Source organism: Nannobrachium achirus (genome assembly GCF_963921795.1).
Source record: "Nannobrachium achirus genome assembly, chromosome: 13".
NCBI lineage: Eukaryota > Metazoa > Chordata > Actinopteri > Myctophiformes > Myctophidae > Nannobrachium > Nannobrachium achirus.
Window position 1 is genome coordinate 1,351,193 of NC_137833.1, and position 23,457 is coordinate 1,374,649.

General features: G+C 43.2%; 1 protein-coding gene across 1 annotated transcript in view; it reads right to left on the reverse strand.

Moving 5' to 3' along the window:
• The window catches only part of LOC308296733 (brefeldin A-inhibited guanine nucleotide-exchange protein 3-like), a gene marked incomplete at both ends in the record, with an annotated part of 135,687 nt that overhangs the window by 97,842 nt on the left and 14,388 nt on the right, over window positions 1–23,457 (reverse strand). The window contains 7 exon segments of the mRNA XM_080740060.1: window positions 11,842–12,122; window positions 15,008–15,140; window positions 17,827–17,939; window positions 18,205–18,482; window positions 19,124–19,248; window positions 20,060–20,164; window positions 20,681–20,765. Of these exon segments, the coding sequence (XP_080596186.1) occupies window positions 11,842–12,122; window positions 15,008–15,140; window positions 17,827–17,939; window positions 18,205–18,482; window positions 19,124–19,248; window positions 20,060–20,164; window positions 20,681–20,765 (1,120 nt within the window).

Consider the following 23,457-nt stretch of genomic DNA (forward strand, 5'->3'; position numbering starts at 1 on the left):
TCAGACATGGTGAATGTATTGTTCCCACCTGCAGTAACTCATTCAGACATGGTGACTGTATTGTTCCCCCATGCAGTAACTCATTCAGACATGGTGACTGTATTGTTCCCCCCTGCAGTAACTCATTCAGACATGGTGACTGTATTGTTCCCACCTGCAGTAACTCATTCAGACATGGTGACTGTATTGTTCCCACCTGCAGTAACTCATTCAGACATGGTGACTGTATTGTTCCCACCTGCAGTAACTCATTCAGACATGGTGACTGTATTGTTCCCACCTGCAGTAACTCATTCAGACATGGTGAATGTATTGTTCCCACCTGCAGTAACTCATTCAGACATGGTGACTGTATTGTTCCCACCTGCAGTAACTCATTCAGACATGGTGACTGTATTGTTCCCCCCTGCAGTAACTCATTCAGACATGGTGACTGTATTGTTCCCCCATGCAGTAACTCATTCAGACATGGTGAATGTATTGTTCCCACCTGCAGTAACTCATTCAGACATGGTGACTGTATTGTTCCCACCTGCAGTAACTCATTCAGACATGGTGACTGTATTGTTCCCACCTGCAGTAACTCATTCAGACATGGTGACTGTATTGTTCCCCCCTGCAGTAACTCATTCAGACATGGTGACTGTATTGTTCCCACCTGCAGTAACTCATTCAGACATGGTGAATGTATTGTTCCCACCTGCAGTAACTCATTCAGACATGGTGACTGTATTGTTCCCCCCTGCAGTAACTCATTCAGACATGGTGACTGTACAGTGGTTCACAGAAAATTGAGTCGCCTCAGGTATCTGTAGGTACCTCTGGACACCCACCGGTCTCTCTGGAGATGGGAGTGTCTAAAAATAGGAGGCCGTCCTTTCAGCTTATCTTCTGCAATACAGTCAAGTGACACTAGATGGCATAGCAGAGCAATTAGTTTAACTATTTTGCTGGGGATTGAAATGAATTGAAATGAACCACAGAAGAGACTACTGTAGATACTAGAGAGTAATTATACTTTAAATGGTGTAAAAATACATTTTGGCATAGGACTTTTTCATTAAATGTTAATTAAATGTCTCATTTGTATTTGTAAGGGTCCATTTAAAACTGGCTATGGGACTAAAACGGATAATTATAAAGTTAACAGTTCACATGACAATGAGCTTATTACCAGCACTTAATAACAGTTCCACTGTTTCAGAGAGAGCATGTTTCATTATGGAAAAGCTCTGCTGTTCGCTTGTCTGTCTTTGTTTCCTTGTTGGTTTGAAAACATGTGTCTACCCATGTTTTTCTTAGATTAGCCAACTAATTCTACTATTTCTTTGCATTTGATGTAATTGGTGTTGGTGTAATGATGTATTACCTAAGTTCTAAGAATTACTTGAGTTCAATGTTGAGGTATTTGTATTTTACTTTAGTATTTACAAATTCAATTTGGTGGTCATTACTTCACAGTGTCTATATATCATTGATTACTGCACCTCTCAGTTCTCAATTATAAACATTTATAATCATGTAGTCCAGGGGGCGCCTGAGGGATTGAGCATACAGTTATGAGAGCACTGGCCAAACTGCATTCCTGGCACTCAGCCGATATCACACGTCGGCTTTGTCCCTTTCAATGTGAGCAGGGCGTCACCCAGCGTCAAAGCCCGCCTCCACATCCTGGCTGTCTGCAAAGGCTGTATGTCTACTCGTGATGTAGCTCTACTGTAGCCTATACAGTATTCTACCCCCACCTCCAAAATAATAAATATAAGCCTTAATTGGCTTGAGTAATGACGTTTTGGTATCAAAATGTAGGCTGTATAAAGAAAACGGAGCCTATAGTCTAGTCATTTCACAAATGTAGCCTACCATTTGTAGATTATACAAATATTTGAGCAGATTAAGCAATATTGTGAGCTTGTATTTTCAAATGGCCTAAATGTAGGGCTGAAGTGGTTGTATGCCTTTATAGCCTAATAATCGAAATTTGCAAAGTATCTAACTGTTTTCAAAAGATTGTAGTGGAATAAAAATAGCCTACTCGAGTAAATGTACTCAGTACACCAATGAAGCCTGCGTGTGCCGTCAATTCAACACGGGCGGACAATAGAACTGGTTCAACATGTTTGGCACAGATACTTGTGTATTGGAAGCAATTAGCTTGTCTAGAGGGTCGCCTATATGGTCAGCTGCTCCCCCTCCAACCGTCCTACTGTATATGTTCCATGTGATGTTCTCCCTTATAGACTGTTTTTATTTAATTTTTTGACACTTGCTTTGGCAATGTAAACGTATGTTTTCTCACAAAATGTCATGATTACCGAAAAGTATTGAAAAACAGTGTGGTAAATAATAGTTTGACATTTTAACTTGACCTTTCACTCTGTAATTAGAAAGGGACCCTTTCACAAAAGCAAAAGCGATTGGTCATGTCAGAGGCTTGGTTCTCAAAAACCTCCTCGCTGTCACATCTTCTTCTGAGACGTTGACATTTACCAGAAGAGGAGGAATGGAGAAGGATTTCTACAGGCATTAGGCCTACATTTATGACCATGATGGCATTACATTATTATTATTAAACCACAATCAAATGTTTGTCCAGGTGTCTGGGACAACTAATACATCTTTATGAACAACTTTATGAGGCTATTGGAAAAATGTTGCCTACTGCCTTGTTTCCAAATAAAGAACAATTTCAATTGAACATGTGAACAAAAGTTGTGTCTTTTTCGTTTCCTTATATTTAGCTTATTATTATTATGTCACGTTTATGTTGTTTTGGGACAGTGTGTGAACCAATTATTTTGTAATTGTTTGTGTCACAACGTTCTGTCATTTGATGACTTCTCCGCCTCTCTCTCTCTCTCTCTCTCTCTCTCTCTCTCTCTCTCTCTCTCTCTCTCTCTCTCTCTCTCCCAGCCCTAGAATATATATATACATACAGTATATAGTATCAAAATCAGCTTACAGTTTTTTTTCGATTGCTAAAACACATTTTTTTTTAATTTGGCACAATTTTCACAACCTTTACTTCTGTCCCCAATCGCTTGACTCAATTTGTTACTACTTTAGATTTCCTTATCATATTAGACTCTGACTTTCCTTCTTTACACTCTGATGTAAATTTCACATCACCTTGTTGTCAAAACACAAGACACACTTTTCAGGTTTGCACACACTTCTCACATAAAATCTCATAGCATCAATCCACAACACACAAATATTCAAATCTCTAAACTTTCGGGTCAGGCGAGCAATTCAGAGCCAGGTCCCACTGCTTCAGGCCATGGAGGAGGCTTATGGAGATGTGGGCTTTGAGGCCTGTCAGGGCTTCATGCGGCACTCTAGGCCAGGGGTTTTCAAAGTGGGTGATGGGGCACCCTGGGGTGCCACGACGGCAGTCCAGGGGTGCCGCGAGATCATTTGATAATATTTTGAATTTATTTGGACACTTGAAAAAATATTATTTATTATATAAAGTACAAAGTTATTTTCAGTCAGTTCTAACCAAAATGGCTATTATGTAATGGCTCAACGTTTTCCTCGCAACATAATCACTAAAATATCGTCACTGTCGGGCAGAAAACTTGTATCTCCAAGTTTCAAATGTGTACGGCTTTTGGTAAAGAAAAGCCATGCTACATCATACAAGACTGTCGCACAAAACTATTGAAAACAGCCGATCTACAAGCACACAACGCGTTGTGGGCTTGTTTGGAGTGTTTGGGGGTAAACGTTTAGACCTACAGTCAATAAAATGTTTTGTCTGCATATTTGTGTGCTGTTTTATGTTTGTCTATGAGAGAAGTGGGCATACACTGGGTCATTTTACAAAAAGGGAATTGGTTCATTTACCAGAGTAATTGACATTCATTCAGTGTGTTCCATTTCGACAATTGTGTTTTCAATTTTGCTCTTCAGTGTTCTGTTCATGCTTGGTAGTGTTCAGCCAAAAGCTAGTTGTGTTTATTCAATGAATGCATGTGTGTGTCATGTGAAAATATGGCTGTGTTTACCAAATGAAAACACGAGTTCCATTTTGTGAACATGTTAAGAGATTTGATGGCAAAGAGTTGTTTTGCAAAGGGATCTTCAACGTTTTCAGATCAAGGACCCCTTAGTTGAGAGAGAGATGAAGCAGGGACCCCCACAACCCTTTGTACCTCAACCTCTGTGCTTACTGCTTAGTATGCTCTTTTTTCCCCTCCACACCTAAAGTATTTGCCGAAAATAGCCAATCTGCAAGCTCACAACACTTTGCAGTGTGAGGTGTTGTGAGCTTGTAGATCTGCTATTTTTGAAAAATTGTGAAAATGAGTGCAAGTCTTTGAATATCTTTGACCCGATCTTTGACCCGACTTCTAAATCCTTCCTCTAAAATCGAAATCATGCTGTTCTCAAACCTTTTCATGTGAAGGACCCCCAAAATTACAGGTATTTGGCCACGGACCCCCCATCTCAAAATATGTTATTCCAGGGACCCCCCAGAAGCAAATATTTGAGTTACAAATGTTCGCTTTTAAGTAGATATATTCAAAGACTTGCAAAAAAAAACATGATTTAAAAAAAATAGCAGATCTACATGTGCTTGTATATTTGCTATTTTTCAATAGTTAAAGCAGTCAATAATCCTAGGCCTAAATGGGTTAAACAAATAATTACAATTTGAGTGCAAAAATAACTTGAAAAGAAACTATTTACAAGCTCACAATGCAGGTAGAGATAACAAGTAACCAACAAGTAATAGACTCGAATAGTCGACTCATATTGAAGAATCGCCACCCCGTGGCTGAACAGCCACACTACACGTTGAAATAAAATATCACATTTCTAGGGGGCGCGGCTAAGAATTTGGAGGCGTGTTTGACAGAGGTACCTCTAGGCACCTCTTGACACCTCTAGGTGTCATTTTAGACTTGGCGACGCTAAATGTTGTAACCCACTGTATTGTTCCCCCCTGCAGTAACTCATTCAGACATGGTGACTGTATTGTTCCCCCCTGCAGTAACTCATTCAGACATGGTGAATGTATTGTTCCCACCTGCAGTAACTCATTCAGACATGGTGAATGTATTGTTCCCACCTGCAGTAACTCATTCAGACATGGTGACTGTATTGTTCCCACCTGCAGTAACTCATTCAGACATGGTGAATGTATTGTTCCCACCTGCAGTAACTCATTCAGACATGGTGACTGTATTGTTCCCACCTGCAGTAACTCATTCAGACATGGTGACTGTATTGTTCCCCCCTGCAGTAACTCATTCAGACATGGTGACTGTATTGTTCCCACCTGCAGTAACTCATTCAGACATGGTGACTGTATTGTTCCCACCTGCAGTAACTCATTCAGACATGGTGACTGTATTGTTCCCCCCTGCAGTAACTCATTCAGACATGGTGACTGTATTGTTCCCCCCTGCAGTAACTCATTCAGACATGGTGAATGTATTGTTCCCACCTGCAGTAACTCATTCAGACATGGTGAATGTATTGTTCCCACCTGCAGTAACTCATTCAGACATGGTGAATGTATTGTTCCCACCTGCAGTAACTCATTCAGACATGGTGAATGTATTGTTCCCACCTGCAGTAACTCATTCAGACATGGTGAATGTATTGTTCCCACCTGCAGTAACTCATTCAGACATGGTGAATGTATTGTTCCCCCCTGCAGTAACTCATTCAGACATGGTGACTGTATTGTTCCCACCTGCAGTAACTCATTCAGACATGGTGAATGTATTGTTCCCACCTGCAGTAACTCATTCAGACATGGTGAATGTATTGTTCCCCCATGCAGTAACTCATTCAGACATGGTGAATGTATTGTTCCCACCTGCAGTAACTCATTCAGACATGGTGACTGTATTGTTCCCACCTGCAGTAACTCATTCAGACATGGTGACTGTATTGTTCCCACCTGCAGTAACTCATTCAGACATGGTGACTGTATTGTTCCCCCCTGCAGTAACTCATTCAGACATGGTGAATGTATTGTTCCCACCTGCAGTAACTCATTCAGACATGGTGAATGTATTGTTCCCACCTGCAGTAACTCATTCAGACATGGTGACTGTATTGTTCCCACCTGCAGTAACTCATTCAGACATGGTGAATGTATTGTTCCCACCTGCAGTAACTCATTCAGACATGGTGACTGTATTGTTCCCCCCTGCAGTAACTCATTCAGACATGGTGAATGTATTGTTCCCACCTGCAGTAACTCATTCAGACATGGTGACTGTATTGTTCCCCCCTGCAGTAACTCATTCAGACATGGTGAATGTATTGTTCCCACCTGCAGTAACTCATTCAGACATGGTGACTGTATTGTTCCCCCCTGCAGTAACTCATTCAGACATGGTGAATGTATTGTTCCCACCTGCAGTAACTCATTCAGACATGGTGAATGTATTGTTCCCACCTGCAGTAACTCATTCAGACATGGTGAATGTATTGTTCCCACCTGCAGTAACTCATTCAGACATGGTGACTGTATTGTTCCCCCCTGCAGTAACTCATTCAGACATGGTGACTGTATTGTTCCCACCTGCAGTAACTCATTCAGACATGGTGACTGTATTGTTCCCACCTGCAGTAACTCATTCAGACATGGTGACTGTATTGTTCCCACCTGCAGTAACTCATTCAGACATGGTGACTGTATTGTTCCCCCCTGCAGTAAGTCATTCAGACATGGTGACTGTATTGTTCCCACCTGCAGTAACTCATTCAGACATGGTGAATGTATTGTTCCCACCTGCAGTAACTCATTCAGACATGGTGACTGTATTGTTCCCACCTGCAGTAACTCATTCAGACATGGTGACTGTATTGTTCCCACCTGCAGTAACTCATTCAGACATGGTGACTGTATTGTTCCCACCTGCAGTAACTCATTCAGACATGGTGACTGTATTGTTCCCACCTGCAGTAACTCATTCAGACATGGTGACTGTATTGTTCCCCCCTGCAGTAACTCATTCAGACATGGTGACTGTATTGTTCCCCCCTGCAGTAACTCATTCAGACATGGTGACTGTATTGTTCCCACCTACAGTAACTCATTCAGACATGGTGAATGTATTGTTCCCACCTGCAGTAACTCATTCAGACATGGTGAATGTATTGTTCCCACCTGCAGTAACTCATTCAGACATGGTGACTGTATTGTTCCCCCCTGCAGTAACTCATTCAGACATGGTGACTGTATTGTTCCCCCCTGCAGTAACTCATTCAGACATGGTGAATGTATTGTTCCCACCTGCAGTAACTCATTCAGACATGGTGACTGTATTGTTCCCACCTGCAGTAACTCATTCAGACATGGTGAATGTATTGTTCCCCCCTGCAGTAACTCATTCAGACATGGTGAATGTATTGTTCCCACCTGCAGTAACTCATTCAGACATGGTGACTGTATTGTTCCCACCTGCAGTAACTCATTCAGACATGGTGACTGTATTGTTCCCACCTGCAGTAACTCATTCAGACATGGTGAATGTATTGTTCCCACCTGCAGTAACTCATTCAGACATGGTGAATGTATTGTTCCCCCCTGCAGTAACTCATTCAGACATGGTGACTGTATTGTTCCCCCCTGCAGTAACTCATTCAGACATGGTGACTGTATTGTTCCCCCCTGCAGTAACTCATTCAGACATGGTGACTGTATTGTTCCCACCTGCAGTAACTCATTCAGACATGGTGAATGTATTGTTCCCACCTGCAGTAACTCATTCAGACATGGTGACTGTATTGTTCCCCCCTGCAGTAACTCATTCAGACATGGTGACTGTATTGTTCCCCCCTGCAGTAACTCATTCAGACATGGTGACTGTATTGTTCCCCCCTGCAGTAACTCATTCAGACATGGTGAATGTATTGTTCCCACCTGCAGTAACTCATTCAGACATGGTGACTGTATTGTTCCCCCCTGCAGTAACTCATTCAGACATGGTGACTGTATTGTTCCCCCCTGCAGTAACTCATTCAGACATGGTGAATGTATTGTTCCCACCTGCAGTAACTCATTCAGACATGGTGAATGTATTGTTCCCACCTGCAGTAACTCATTCAGACATGGTGAATGTATTGTTCCCCCCTGCAGTAACTCATTCAGACATGGTGACTGTATTGTTCCCCCCTGCAGTAACTCATTCAGACATGGTGACTGTATTGTTCCCACCTGCAGTAACTCATTCAGACATGGTGACTGTATTGTTCCCACCTGCAGTAACTCATTCAGACATGGTGACTGTATTGTTCCCCCCTGCAGTAACTCATTCAGACATGGTGACTGTATTGTTCCCACCTGCAGTAACTCATTCAGACATGGTGAATGTATTGTTCCCACCTGCAGTAACTCATTCAGACATGGTGACTGTATTGTTCCCACCTGCAGTAACTCATTCAGACATGGTGACTGTATTGTTCCCCCCTGCAGTAACTCATTCAGACATGGTGAATGTATTGTTCCCCCCTGCAGTAACTCATTCAGACATGGTGACTGTATTGTTCTCACCTGCAGTAACTCATTCAGACATGGTGACTGTATTGTTCCCCCCTGCAGTAACTCATTCAGACATGGTGACTGTATTGTTCCCACCTGCAGTAACTCATTCAGACATGGTGACTGTATTGTTCCCACCTGCAGTAACTCATTCAGACATGGTGACTGTATTGTTCCCCCCTGCAGTAACTCATTCAGACATGGTGACTGTATTGTTCCCACCTGCAGTAACTCATTCAGACATGGTGAATGTATTGTTCCCACCTGCAGTAACTCATTCAGACATGGTGACTGTATTGTTCCCACCTGCAGTAACTCATTCAGACATGGTGAATGTATTGTTCCCACCTGCAGTAACTCATTCAGACATGGTGACTGTATTGTTCCCACCTGCAGTAACTCATTCAGACATGGTGACTGTATTGTTCCCCCCTGCAGTAACTCATTCAGACATGGTGAATGTATTGTTCCCACATGCAGTAACTCATTCAGACATGGTGAATGTATTGTTCCCACCTGCAGTAACTCATTCAGACATGGTGACTGTATTGTTCCCCCCTGCAGTAACTCATTCAGACATGGTGACTGTATTGTTCTCACCTGCAGTAACTCATTCAGACATGGTGACTGTATTGTTCCCCCCTGCAGTAACTCATTCAGACATGGTGACTGTATTGTTCCCACCTGCAGTAACTCATTCAGACATGGTGACTGTATTGTTCCCCCCTGCAGTAACTCATTCAGACATGGTGACTGTATTGTTCCCCCCTGCAGTAACTCATTCAGACATGGTGACTGTATTGTTCCCCCCTGCAGTAACTCATTCAGACATGGTGACTGTATTGTTCCCACCTGCAGTAACTCATTCAGACATGGTGAATGTATTGTTCCCACCTGCAGTAACTCATTCAGACATGGTGAATGTATTGTTCCCCCCTGCAGTAACTCATTCAGACATGGTGAATGTATTGTTCCCCCCTACAGTAACTCATTCAGACATGGTGACTGTATTGTTCCCACCTACAGTAACTCATTCAGACATGGTGAATGTATTGTTCCCACCTACAGTAACTCATTCAGACATGGTGAATGTATTGTTCCCCCCTGCAGTAACTCATTCAGACATGGTGACTGTATTGTTCCCCCCTGCAGTAACTCATTCAGACATGGTGACTGTATTGTTCCCACCTGCAGTAACTCATTCAGACATGGTGAATGTATTGTTCCCACCTGCAGTAACTCATTCAGACATGGTGAATGTATTGTTCCCACCTGCAGTAACTCATTCAGACATGGTGAATGTATTGTTCCCACCTGCAGTAACTCATTCAGACATGATGACTGTATTGTTCCCACCTGCAGTAACTCATTCAGACATGGTGACTGTATTGTTCCCACCTGCAGTAACTCATTCAGACATGGTGACTGTATTGTTCCCACCTGCAGTAACTCATTCAGACATGGTGACTGTATTGTTCCCACCTGCAGTAACTCATTCAGACATGGTGACTGTATTGTTCCCCCCTGCAGTAACTCATTCAGACATGGTGACTGTATTGTTCCCACCTGCAGTAACTCATTCAGACATGGTGAATGTATTGTTCCCACCTGCAGTAACTCATTCAGACATGGTGACTGTATTGTTCCCACCTGCAGTAACTCATTCAGACATGGTGACTGTATTGTTCCCACCTGCAGTAACTCATTCAGACATGGTGAATGTATTGTTCCCACCTGCAGTAACTCATTCAGACATGGTGAATGTATTGTTCCCACCTGCAGTAACTCATTCAGACATGGTGACTGTATTGTTCCCACCTGCAGTAACTCATTCAGACATGGTGAATGTATTGTTCCCACCTGCAGTAACTCATTCAGACATGGTGAATGTATTGTTCCCACCTGCAGTAACTCATTCAGACATGGTGACTGTATTGTTCCCACCTGCAGTAACTCATTCAGACATGGTGAATGTATTGTTCCCACCTGCAGTAACTCATTCAGACATGGTGAATGTATTGTTCCCCCCTGCAGTAACTCATTCAGACATGGTGAATGTATTGTTCCCACCTGCAGTAACTCATTCAGACAGTCTGCTTTCTCAGTAAAGGAGGTTTACAGACCTTTGGAACTCCTTGCCAACAGTCTTAAAACTAGAGACGGATGGTAATGTCTTTTACAGAGGACTCAAGATATGGTTTAAATCAAATCAACTGTGTTCACATGAATAGTTTCTGTTATTTACCTGCTGTGTGAATTGATTGATTATGGCTACTTATGATGGTGTATGTCCCACAAGCTGATTGGTCAGATTGTGGTTCGTTGTTATTAGTTCTTATTAGTAAGCACATATTATAATTGTTTGTACCTAATTGGGTTCTAGATTAGTATTAATGTTTATTGTACTTATTTGGGTGTTAGATCTGATTATTGTAAAATAGAAAAGCCTCCTGTGGACAGGTGATGAAAATTAGCACTTGTCCTATAATCACTTAAATGAGTCATCACTTTTCAAAGTTTTGTGGGAGCCACCTTCACCCCAAGGAATGTTTTCCGTGCAAAACGACTGCTTGCAATGGATTCAGAATCATGAAAAAACCCTAGTTTGACCCCTCACATGCTACTTAAAGCATATTTATTTTGGTGTGTTTTATCCTGTATAGTTAGTTTAATGGAACTCCAACTTTCAGCAGCTGTCACGGATTCTCCTAGGGAAAGTGAATTTCAGTCTTTGTGGGATCTGTTACTAGACACCTTTACAAACACATTGGTGAAGACATGTTTTGGTAAGGAATTTATTCCAGGATTTGACACTGTTTCTGAAGATATCCCCTTCCTACTGCTCTAAGTCAGGGGTTCTCAACCTTTTTGGGCTTCAGTACCCTTTTCCTGATTGCTGAATCCAAGTACCCCCTTTAATCCAGTGACCCATACAAGTCTGTAACTCTGACAGTGTACAAATGGAACCAAATGAACCCGTAGGGTTCATTTGGTTCCATTTGTACACTGTCAGAGTTACGGGGATACCTTGAAATTTGGTAGTTTGAGAAACACTGCTCTAATCGACAACATTTTGACTCGAAAATACTGACATCAAAAGTCCAGTTTTTATGTCAATATGTTGAAAATAAAAGTAGCCTGTTTTCTATTCAGTAACAGTAAAATGTGTACTTAATTTGGTTTAAAGCTACGTATACAGAGCAGCACGTTCACATCCATGTGTCAATGTTTTATCATTAAACATAACAGTAGAATAAATGTTTCCAATTTCCATGTTCTCTAAAGTACCCCCTGCGTAACCCCATTTGAGAAACACTGCTCTAAGTCAACACTGACCTCCTCCAAGGTGTGGTTGGCTGTCAGAGGAGGAAGGGGAGGGGTCTCCTCCTGGCCCCTCCTCCAGGGAGGTGTGGCCTGTCTCTGTGGTGATGGAGATGCTGATGTCGGGGCTGCGCTCCGAGGAGGCGGCCATGTTGGATCCGCTAGGGGAGGGGCCGGGGGGCTCCCAGGGAGCGCGCTCAGAAGACACCACACGCCTCTGCCAGCCAAACTCCTCCTCCTTCAGCTCCGCCCCCTCCTTCAGATCGTCCAATCGCCTGAGGAGCAGCCGCACCTGGGGGCGGGGCAAGCAGCGGTGGGGAGAAAAGTTACACTTTAAAGGCATATTCCACTTTCAACAGGGAAACAGCTTATGGGCTTTTCTCCACACACACACCCATTGTAACTTCAAACTTCATTTTAACCATGATAGATTCATTAAAAACACCCATTATTTTTTCGGGTGACTCATACTACCCCCCTGATATGTGAGCAGGCTGTGTTTTTTCGATAATTTTAATAATTTATTTTTTATAATTCTTTTTTGCATTTTCCCAAATAATTAATAAATGAAAAAAGTTATCGAAAAAACACGGCCTGCTCACATATTAGGAGGGTATTATGAGTCACCATCAAAAATAATGGGTGTTTTTAATGAATCAATCATGGTTAAAATGAAGTTTGAAGTTACAATGGGTGTGTGTGTGGAGAAAAGCCCATAAGCTGTTTCCCTGTTGAAAGTGGAATATCCCTTTAAGTATTGACGGTTCAAGTGGTTAAATATCTGAATACACAAATTGACATGAATCCAAAATACACTGATGATTGTGCTGTCAAACAATGAAACTATATGGAATCTATGAACAGGTTGTCCCTGCTTCATCTCTCTCTCAACTAAGGGGTCCCTGCTTCATCTCTCTCTCAACTAAGGGGTCCCTGCTTCATCTCTCTCTCAGCTAAGGGGTCCCTGCTTCATCTCTCTCTCAGCTAAGGGGTCCCTGCTTCATCTCTCTCTCAGCTAAGGGGTCCCTGCTTCATCTCTCTCTCAGCTAAGGGGTCCCTGCTTCATCTCTCTCTCAGCTAAGGGGTCCCTGCTTCATCTCTCTCTCAGCTAAGGGGTCCCTGCTTCATCTCTCTCTCAACTAAGGGGTCCCTGCTTCATCTCTCTCTCAGCTAAGGGGTCCCTGCTTCATCTCTCTCTCAGTTAAGGGGTCCCTGCTTCATCTCTCTCTCAGCTAAGGGGTCCCTGCTTCATCTCTCTCTCAGCTAAGGGGTCCCTGCTTCATCTCTCTCTCAGCTAAGGGGTCCCTGCTTCATCTCTCTCTCAACTAAGGGGTCCCTGCTTCATCTCTCTCTCAGCTAAGGGGTCCCTGCTTCATCTCTCTCTCAGCTAAGGGGTCCCTGCTTCATCTCTCTCTCAGCTAAGGGGTCCCTGCTTCATCTCTCTCTCAGCTAAGGGCTCCCTGCTTCATCTCTCTCTCTACTAAGGGGTCCCTGCTTCATCTCTCTCTCAGCTAAGGGGTCCCTGCTTCATCTCTCTCTCAGCTAAGGGGTCCCTGCTTCATCTCTCTCAGCTAAGGGGTCCCTGCTTCATCTCTCTCTCAGCTAAGGGGTCCCTGCTTCATCTCTCTCTCAGCTAAGGGGTCCCTGCTTCATCTCTCTCTCAGCTAAGGGCTCCCTGCTTCATCTCTCTCTCTACTAAGGGGTCCCTGCTTCATCTCTCTCTCAGCTAAGGGGTCCCTGCTTCATCTCTCTCTCAGCTAAGGGGTCCCTGCTTCATCTCTCTCTCAGCTAAGGGGTCCCTGCTTCATCTCTCTCTCAGCTAAGGGGTCCCTGCTTCATCTCTCTCTCAGCTAAGGGGTCCCTGCTTCATCTCTCTCTCAGCTAAGGGGTCCCTGCTTCATCTCTCTCTCAGCTAAGGGGTCCCTGCTTCATCTCTCTCTCAGCTAAGGGGTCCCTGCTTCATCTCTCTCTCAGCTAAGGGGTCCCTGCTTCATCTCTCTCTCAGCTAAGGGGTCCCTGCTTCATCTCTCTCTCAGCTAAGGGGTCCCTGCTTCATCTCTCTCTCAGCTAAGGGGTCCTTGGCCTGAAAACGTTGAAGACCCCTGCGTTAAGGCATTCATGAAAAAGTCGACAAGACGAAAAGACGTCTCCACCAGAGAAAGTCGAAGGTCGAAGTTGAAAACAATAAAATAATAATAATACTTTCTATTGTGAAAATAGCAGATCTACATGCTCACAACGCCTCGCTTTGCGAGGCGTTGTGAGCATGTAGATCTGCTATTTTCACAATTTCTGCCTCTATATATTTGACAATTTGGACAATTATGTTTAATTTGTCATTTTAGAGGTATTAAAAAATCCTTAACCCTGCAAGGCCCAGCGTTGCTTTTTGGCAACGTTTTTTAAATCATTTTTTAAAAAATGTTATAATTAGTTTTCCTGTTCTTTTTTCACATTACCATCACCATTAAATCCTATTGTTTAGTATTACAATGCCATTGGCCACGATATTTGCATATAAATACCCCCCACAGAGGCTGACATTCACACCTTCCAGAGAAGTTGAAATTCCAGCGTCTGGACGAACAACATCTCACTTTTTTTTTTAGCTATTCCTCACTAAAACATAAGTAAAATGCCTGTAATATTTTTTTCCGTGATCGTTAGAATGTCTAGAACACGTGCATATGTTAATATTGTGAAAAATATCCCCAAAATGCAAATTAGAGCATGATTTATGATTTATGGCTATAAAACCTTACAAAAACATTATTAATTTTTTAACATTACATTTTCCTGTGATTAGGACTCCTACAACACCATCTGATTTAAAAAAAAAAATGTTTGGCCAGTAGAAATTAATTCGGGCCTTGCAGGGTTAAATTGTCACTTTATAAATGTGCAGATACCCTCTATACACTTAAAATGTATGTTGGTTTGTTTACAGTTGAGTGAGAAAACAATGTTTCACATTAAGTTAATCATCTGGGGACCCCCCAAAATAATTGGTGGGTCGTGTGTGATGTGATGACGTCATCAAACGATAAAGTCGACTTCAACTCAACTTTTTACTGAGTTGAGTCGACTTGCAAAAATCACAAGTAGTTAATGCCCTAGTGTGCATGCATGTGTGCGTGCGTGCGTGCGTGCGTGCGTGTGTGCACCGGCTGCACCCACCTGCTCCCCCCCCAGCCCCCTCCCTTGGGACATCTCATCCAGGGCAGACAGCAGAGCACAGACACAGGACACCGATGAGTAGCAGGACTCTGGAGATCCTTTAGTACAGGCCTCTGTCACACCATCCATCACCCTGTTAGAATAACATACAGGCCTCTGTCACACCATCCATCACCCTGTTAGAATAACATACAGGCCTCTGTCACACCATCCATCACCCTGTTAGAATAACATACAGGCCTCTGTCACACCATCCATCACCCTGTTAGAATAACATACAGGCCTCTGTCACACCATCCATCACCCTGTTAGAATAACATACAGGCCTCTGTCACACCATCCATCACCCTGTTAGAATAACATACAGGCCTCTGTCACACCATCCATAACCCTGTTAGAATAACATACAGGCCTCTGTCACACCATCCATCACCCTGTTAGAATAACATACAGGCCTCTGTCACACCATCCATCACCCTGTTAGGATAATAACATACAGGCCTCTGTCACACCATCCATCACCCTGTTAGAATAACATACAGGCCTCTGTCACACCATCCATCACCCTGTTAGAATAACATACAGGCCTCTGTCACACCATCCATCACCCTGTTAGGATAATAACATACAGGCCTCTGTCACACCATCCATCACCCTGTTAGAATAACATACAGGCCTCTGTCACACCATCCATAACCCTGTTAGAATAACATACAGGCCTCTGTCACACCATCCATCACCCTGTTAGAATAACATACAGGCCTCTGTCACACCATCCATCACCCTGTTAGAATAACATACTGTAATAACATACAGGACTCTGGAGATCCTTTAGTACAGGCCTCTGTCACACCATCCATCACCCTGTTAGAATAACATACAGGCCTCTGTCACACCATCCATCACCCTGTTAGAATAACATACAGGCCTCTGTCACACCATCCATCACCCTGTTAGAATAACATACAGGCCTCTGTCACACCATCCATCACCCTGTTAGAATAACATACACTATGTCATCCCATCCATCACCCTGAGAGGATAACTGTTATTAATATTAATACAGGACTCTGGAGATCCTTCAGTACAGGCCTCTGTCACACCATCCATCACCCTGTTAGAATAATAACATACTGTTATTAATATTACCCTTATTAATACAGGCCTCTGTCACACCATCCATCACCCTGTTAGAATAACATACTGTCATCCATCACCCCGGAATAATAACTATTATTATTATTATTATTATTGTTATTAATAATATTAGTACATGACTCTGTCATCCCATCCATCACCCTGAGAGGATAACTGTTATTATTATTACCAGTAAGAATCCCTAAATCGGGACATTAGCGACCGTCTGGTCACATACACAAACTTTAGAAGCCAATGGTAGCCAATCAGGAGGGAATATGGGAAATGGGACAGATCCATGTTGATGACATGACTGTAGAGATACTGTGTACCGCTTTGTGTGATTTATGGCCAAAATCTGTAGGAGCAGTGTCCAAAAATGTGTTTTGCAAGAATCGGCCTCATGGTGGCGCTAGAAGAGGGCCATGTGAGAAATGAGGTGAGGGTTGTGGTTTGGCAGCCAAGGAGTGTGTGTGCAAATTTTGGCATGGATCGGGGCAACGGTGGCGGAGATATGAGTAGGGCAAAAGTGTGACGTGACAGACAGACAGACATAAAGACAGACAGACTGACAGCCAGTGGAGGTTTTGATAGTAACTGCGACCCAACAGTCGAGACCAGTATGTTGTATCAGTGTGTCAGTATGTCATATGTTAAAGGACAACTTTGTTTTTTTTACAACAAGGGTTCATATTTTAGATCATTAGAGAAAAGAAAAGAGGAGTGCTAAAATGTTTTCATTTACTGCTTTCTATCGTTTTAGTGATTTTAGTATTTTGATACCAGTGGGTGGGGCATGCGTACAAGTGGCTAAATATGTATTTTTAGACACAATAAGCTGAAAATGTCTTTGTTACTATTTACACCAGCCCCCATAAGTCACATCTGAACATGAAAGATTGCGGTGCATCTTGGGAATGGGCTTATTGTGTCTAAAAATACATATTTAGCCACTTGCATGCATGCAAATCAACATCATTAAAATCACTAAAACAATAGAAAGCAGCAAATGAAAACATTTTAACACTCATCTTTTCTTTTTTCTAATGACGATCTAAAATATGAACCCTTGTTGTAAAAAACCTAAAGTTGTCCTTTAATGCCCAATAAAGAATGGATGTGAAAACTAGTGAAAATGTTTTTCAAAATAGTAAAAAAAATCACACCAGTGTGAACTGAGCGGCTGTGTTTCAAGGCTGTGTCTGTGTGCGTGCATGCATGCATGTACATTTCAAGTCTGCTCAACAGCACTTCCCTGGTCACCCAAAGGTATTGCAGGTCAGGCTACATACAGACAGACAGACAGACACAAACGGCCACGTGTAGGAGACGGTGTGACCACCGCTCATAAAGGGTAAGGCATGGAGGAACATGGGGCCCTGGCTCCTCCCACCACTAGGGATCACTAGACAGACAGTAAGGTTGACTCCCACCAGTAGGGGTCACTAGACAGACAGTAAGATGAACATCCCACCAGTAGGGGTCACTAGACAGACAGTAAGGTTGACTCCTCCCACCAGTAGGGGTCACTAGACAGACAGTAAGATGAACATCCCACCAGTAGGGGTCACTAGACAGACAGTAAGGTTGACTCCTCCCACCAGTAGGGGTCACTAGACAGACAGTAAGATGAACATCCCACCAGTAGGGGTCACTAGACAGACAGTATAAGGTTGACGTACAGTTTGAGCAGGTCCAGGTGGGACTTCCTCCGGGAGAAGGAGCGCTTCCTGTTATCCGGCTCGGAGGAACAAGGTCCCACCAGGTCAAACAACCTCTGAGGACTGGACAGGATCTGCACACACACGCACGCACGCACGCACGCACGCACACACGCACACACGCACACACGCACACACGCACACACACACACGTTAGGATTAGTCATTACTCACACTAGAGTGTGAAAGTATGTAAGTAGGCATAGCTGTGGTTTAGGGTTTGCGGTACCCACCTCTTTCAGGGTGCTATAGCCTCTGTGCGGTGAGGGGGGTACAGGGGGGTATAGGTGGGTACAGGGGGGTACAGGGGGGTAGAGGGGGGTTTCAGGGGGTACCTACCTCCTTCAGGGTGCGTATAGCCTCAGTACGGTGTTGTGGAGGCGGGTACAACAGTATGCGGTGGTACAGTGACTGGAGAACAGGTCTCATGGAGTCCTCGCGCCCCACCAGACGCACCAGCTCCGCTGCCACGTAGCAAACCGTCCGCACCACCGCCGCCGACCTGGCGGGGGCGCTGCCCGAGCAGCCAGAGCCCCGCCCCTGGTCAGAAACGCCCACTGGAGGAGGAGGAGGAGGAGGAGACGAAGAAGAAGAATCCACTTCCTGTTGGCTGAGACCTGGGGACGAGTTTACAACACCGTTCAAATATTTAGTATGTGAACGATCACAGCCTGACCGTATCTGTCCGTCTGTCTGTCTGTCTGTCTGTCCGTCTGTCTGTCTCTAACCCCTGACACATCACTGTGATGTCAGGAGAACCACTCTAACAGAATTCCTTTCATGCCCATATATGGGCATGAAATATATATATGTCATCAATATTAAGCCCATATCTAACAGGACTTCATATGGGAATGCCCATATATGGAGGCCACATCGGCCACATACCACACTAACAGAATCCATATATGGACAAGACAGCCCATATCTGAATGGGTGGTTCTTCAGACAGGGATCTCCATGTATGGGCATAAAAGGGTATGAACATCAACAGCATATCTCCATATACAGTACATGGATCTCCATATATGGGTACCAGGGGTCTCCATATATGGGTAACTGGTCAGATATACATCACTGGCCAAGACATGGTGCGACCTCGCCCTTAAGGGCAAGGTCGCATGTCGCCCTGAGGCGTGTTACTAGTTAGTTATTACTGACGTCTTAAAAGGAACGCATCATCACAATCTTATTTATTAATTACTATTATTGTATTTATAATTCTAGAAAAGTCATTTCATTCCGTTGATTCCGTCACCTGGACTGTACGCGCCGGTGCGTCGCTCCCTCTCCAGCGCCCCCGTGTGGCCGTGGTGGGAACTGATTGTTTTGTCGTTGACGGGGTTTCCCATGAGCGCCACCAGGGACGGACACAGCTGCTTCCTGTTTGACAGGAAACACTGCATGTTACTTCCTGTTTGACAGGAAACACTGCTTGTTACTTCCTGTTTAGTCTTGCGTGACCAGACTGTTGCCTCACGTGATTTGCGAATGCTCTCGGCATGCAGTCTGGGAGACGGAAATAAAAACGATGAGTGCGAGATAAAGCGGATGTGACGCAACCGCTCCCTTGGTGCAGTAGCAAAACATGTCCTACTGGAAGCGTTATGTTTCCTTTCAATATTTTTCGGGGCGTTATTTTGTCTTTCTCTGGTGTTGTTGGTGTTACTTTCATGATGTTTTCAAATGTTTTCTTAAACTATACTCGCATAACAAGAATATGCAGCTTGAATGACTCTGTCTGTGCTAGTGTGTTTCTGTTATGTTTCCAATGGGACTACAGTTCATTAGAATGACTCTGTCTGTGCTAGTGTGTTTCTGTTATGTTTCTAATGGGACTACAGTTCATTATAATGACTCTGTCTGTGCTAGTGTGCTTCTGTTATGTTTCCAATGGGACTACAGTTCATTATAATGACTCTGTCTGTGCTAGGGTGTTTCTGTTATGTTTCCAATGGGACTACAGTTCATTAGAATGACTCTGTCTGTGCTAGTGTGTTTCTGTTTTTTTCTAATGGGACTACTTCCGATACTCGCCATTTGGTAAATGTAGTTCCAGACTATATAGCATTTGAAGATTGTGGAATAGTCGTCTGGCTACGCGAGACTACTTCCTGTTTGACTAGAAATACTGCATGTTTACTGAAAGAAAGAAAGAAAGAAAGAAAGAAAGAAAGAAAAAGAAAGGTATTACCATATAAGGTCGGTGAAGGCTCTGGACAGGTGCATTGTGGGAGGACAGCTGCTCAGCATGGACAGAATGCACTCCAGATAGAGAAGCTGCTGGAGCTGCTTATCACTGTGACATCACACATACACACATAGAGAACTGTTTATCACTGTGACATCTCACATACACACACATAGAGAAGCTGCGTATCACTGTGACATCACACATACACACACATAGAGAACTGTTTGTCACTGTGACATCACACATACACACACATAGAGAACTGTTTATCACTGTGACATCACACATACACACACATAGAGAACTGTTTATCACTGTGACATCACACATACACACATAGAGAGCTGTTTATCACTGTGACATCACACATACACACATAGTGAACTGTTTATCACTGTGACATCACACATACACACATAGTGAACTGTTTATCACTGTGACATCACACATAGAGAACTGCTTATCACTGTGACATCACACATACACACACACGCATGCACGCATGCACACACGCACGCACACACACACATACGCACACATGCTAAAGTCATCATCTGATTTCAGAAGCTACTAAATAGCGATAAATTACGTTTTTTTTATTATTATTATTATTATTATCACCTGTCTACAGACTCCAGTTTGTCACACAGGAAAGTTAGAACAGAAACCACCTCCTCACATAGACACTGACTGGTTGGAGAGATGTCTGCACACGCACACACACGCACACGCACGCGCACACACACACGCGCGCACACACACACACACACACACACACACACACACACACACACACACACACACACACACACACACACACACACGCACACGCACACACACACACACACACAAACAGAGGAGGTAAAAAGGTAAAGGTAAATATTAGTAAAGAGATGCAGCACATACATTAGAATGCATTGAACAGCTTATCATATCGATGCAAATCATTTATTTCTGAGGATGACAAATATATAAACACTAATAATTACTTATTACACAGCTTGAATAGCTTGATTCTGATTGGTCAGTCGCTGAAATCAGCGGTCTGATATTTCTGGATAACAGACCACTGTGCTCTATAACAGACCACTGTGCTCTATAACAGACCACTGTGCTCTATAACAGACCACTGTGCTCTATAACAGACCACTGTGCTCTATAACAGACCGCTGTGCTCTATAACAGACCACTGTGCTCTATAACAGACCGCTGTGCTCTATAACAGACCGCTGTGCTCTATAACAGACCACTGTGCTCTATAACAGACCACTGTGCTCTATAACAGACCACTGTGCTCTATAACAGACCACTGTGCTCTATAACAGACCACTGTGCTCTATAACAGACCACTGTGCTCTATAACAGACCGCTGTGCTCTATAACAGACCACTGTGCTCTATAACAGACCACTGTGCTCTATAACAGACCACTGTGCTCTATAACAGCTAATCAAAGACTCAGAACACCTGCTGCAGTCAAGATGCACTGCGTGAATTTAGTGCCGTATCCAACATGTCAGCCATGTCAACAAACACACAGCAACATTTACAAATAAACATTGCTCTCAAGAATGTTTTTACAAACATTTAAAGCAAGAAATAGACGATGCATGCAGTATCAGAAAATGGATTCTATTTTCACCAACACTTCCTTGTTTTCCAGAGCAACCGTGTTGCACCTTCTATGCTGTAGTAGAGTCACCATTCCAATTTTGTCTGCTCATTGATTTGTGTCATAACTTCCTATTTCCACTTGTTTACGCGGTGTCCTGTATGAGTACTAACACAGCATAGAGCTATTTACCTTGTCCTGTATGAGTACTAACACAGTATAGAGCTATTTACCTTGTCCTGTATGAGTACTAACACAGTATAGAGCTATTTACCTTGTCCTGTATGAGTACTAACACAGTATAGAGCTATTTACCTTGTCCTGTATGAGTACTAACACAGTATAGAGCTATTTACCTTGTCCTGTATGAGTACTAACACAGTATAGAGCTATTTACCTTGTCCTGTATGAGTACTAACACAGTATAGAGCTATTTACCTTGTCCTGTATGAGTACTAACACAGCATAGAGCTATTTACCTTGTCCTGTATGAGTACTAACACAGCATAGAGCTGGTGTCCTGTATGAGTACTAACACAGCATAGAGCTATTTACCTTGTCCTGTATGAGTACTAACACAGTATAGAGCTATTTACCTTGTCCTGTATGAGTACTAACACAGTATAGAGCTATTTACCTTGTCCTGTATGAGTACTAACACAGCATAGAGCTATTTACCTTGTCCTGTATGAGTACTAACACAGCATAGAGCTATTTACCACCTGGTGTCCTGTATGAGTACTAACACAGCATAGAGCTGGTGTCCTGTATGAGTACTAACACAGCATAGAGCTATTTACCACCTGGTGTCCTGTATGAGTACTAACACAGTATAGAGCTATTTACCACCTGGTGTCCTGTATGAGTACTAACACAGTATAGAGCTGGTGTCCTGTATGAGTACTAACACAGTATAGAGCTGGTGTCCTGTATGAGTACTAACACAGCATAGAGCTATTTACCACCTGGTGTCCTGTATGAGTACTAACACAGTATAGAGCTGGTGTCCTGTATGAGTACTAACACAGCATAGAGCTATTTACCACCTGGTGTCCTGTATGAGTACTAACACAGTATAGAGCTATTTACCACCTGGTGTCCTGTATGAGTACTAACACAGTATAGAGCTGGTGTCCTGTATGAGTACTAACACAGCATAGAGCTATTTACCACCTGGTGTCCTGTATGAGTACTAACACAGTATAGAGCTATTTACCACCTGGTGTCCTGTATGAGTACTAACACAGCATAGAGCTATTTACCACCTGGTGTCCTGTATGAGTACTAACACAGCATAGAGCTATTTACCACCTGGTGTCCTGTATGAGTACTAACACAGCATAGAGCTATTTACCACCTGGTGTCCTGTATGAGTACTAACACAGCATAGAGCTATTTACCTTGTCCTGTATGAGTACTAACACAGCATAGAGCTATTTACCACCTGGTGTCCTGTATGAGTACTAACACAGCATAGAGCTATTTACCACCTGGTGTCCTGTATGAGTACTAACACAGTATAGAGCTATTTAGCACCTTTTAACAAACATTATAATGTTGTGTCCTGTATGAGTACTAACACAGTATAGAGCTATTTAGCACCTTTTAACAAACATTATAATGTTGTGTCCTGTATGAGTACTAACACAGCATAGAGCTATTTACCACCTTTTAACAAACATTATAATGTTGTGTCCTGTATGAGTACTAACACAGCATAGAGCTATTTACCACCTGGTGTCCTGTATGAGTACTAACACAGTATAGAGCTATTTACCACCTGGTGT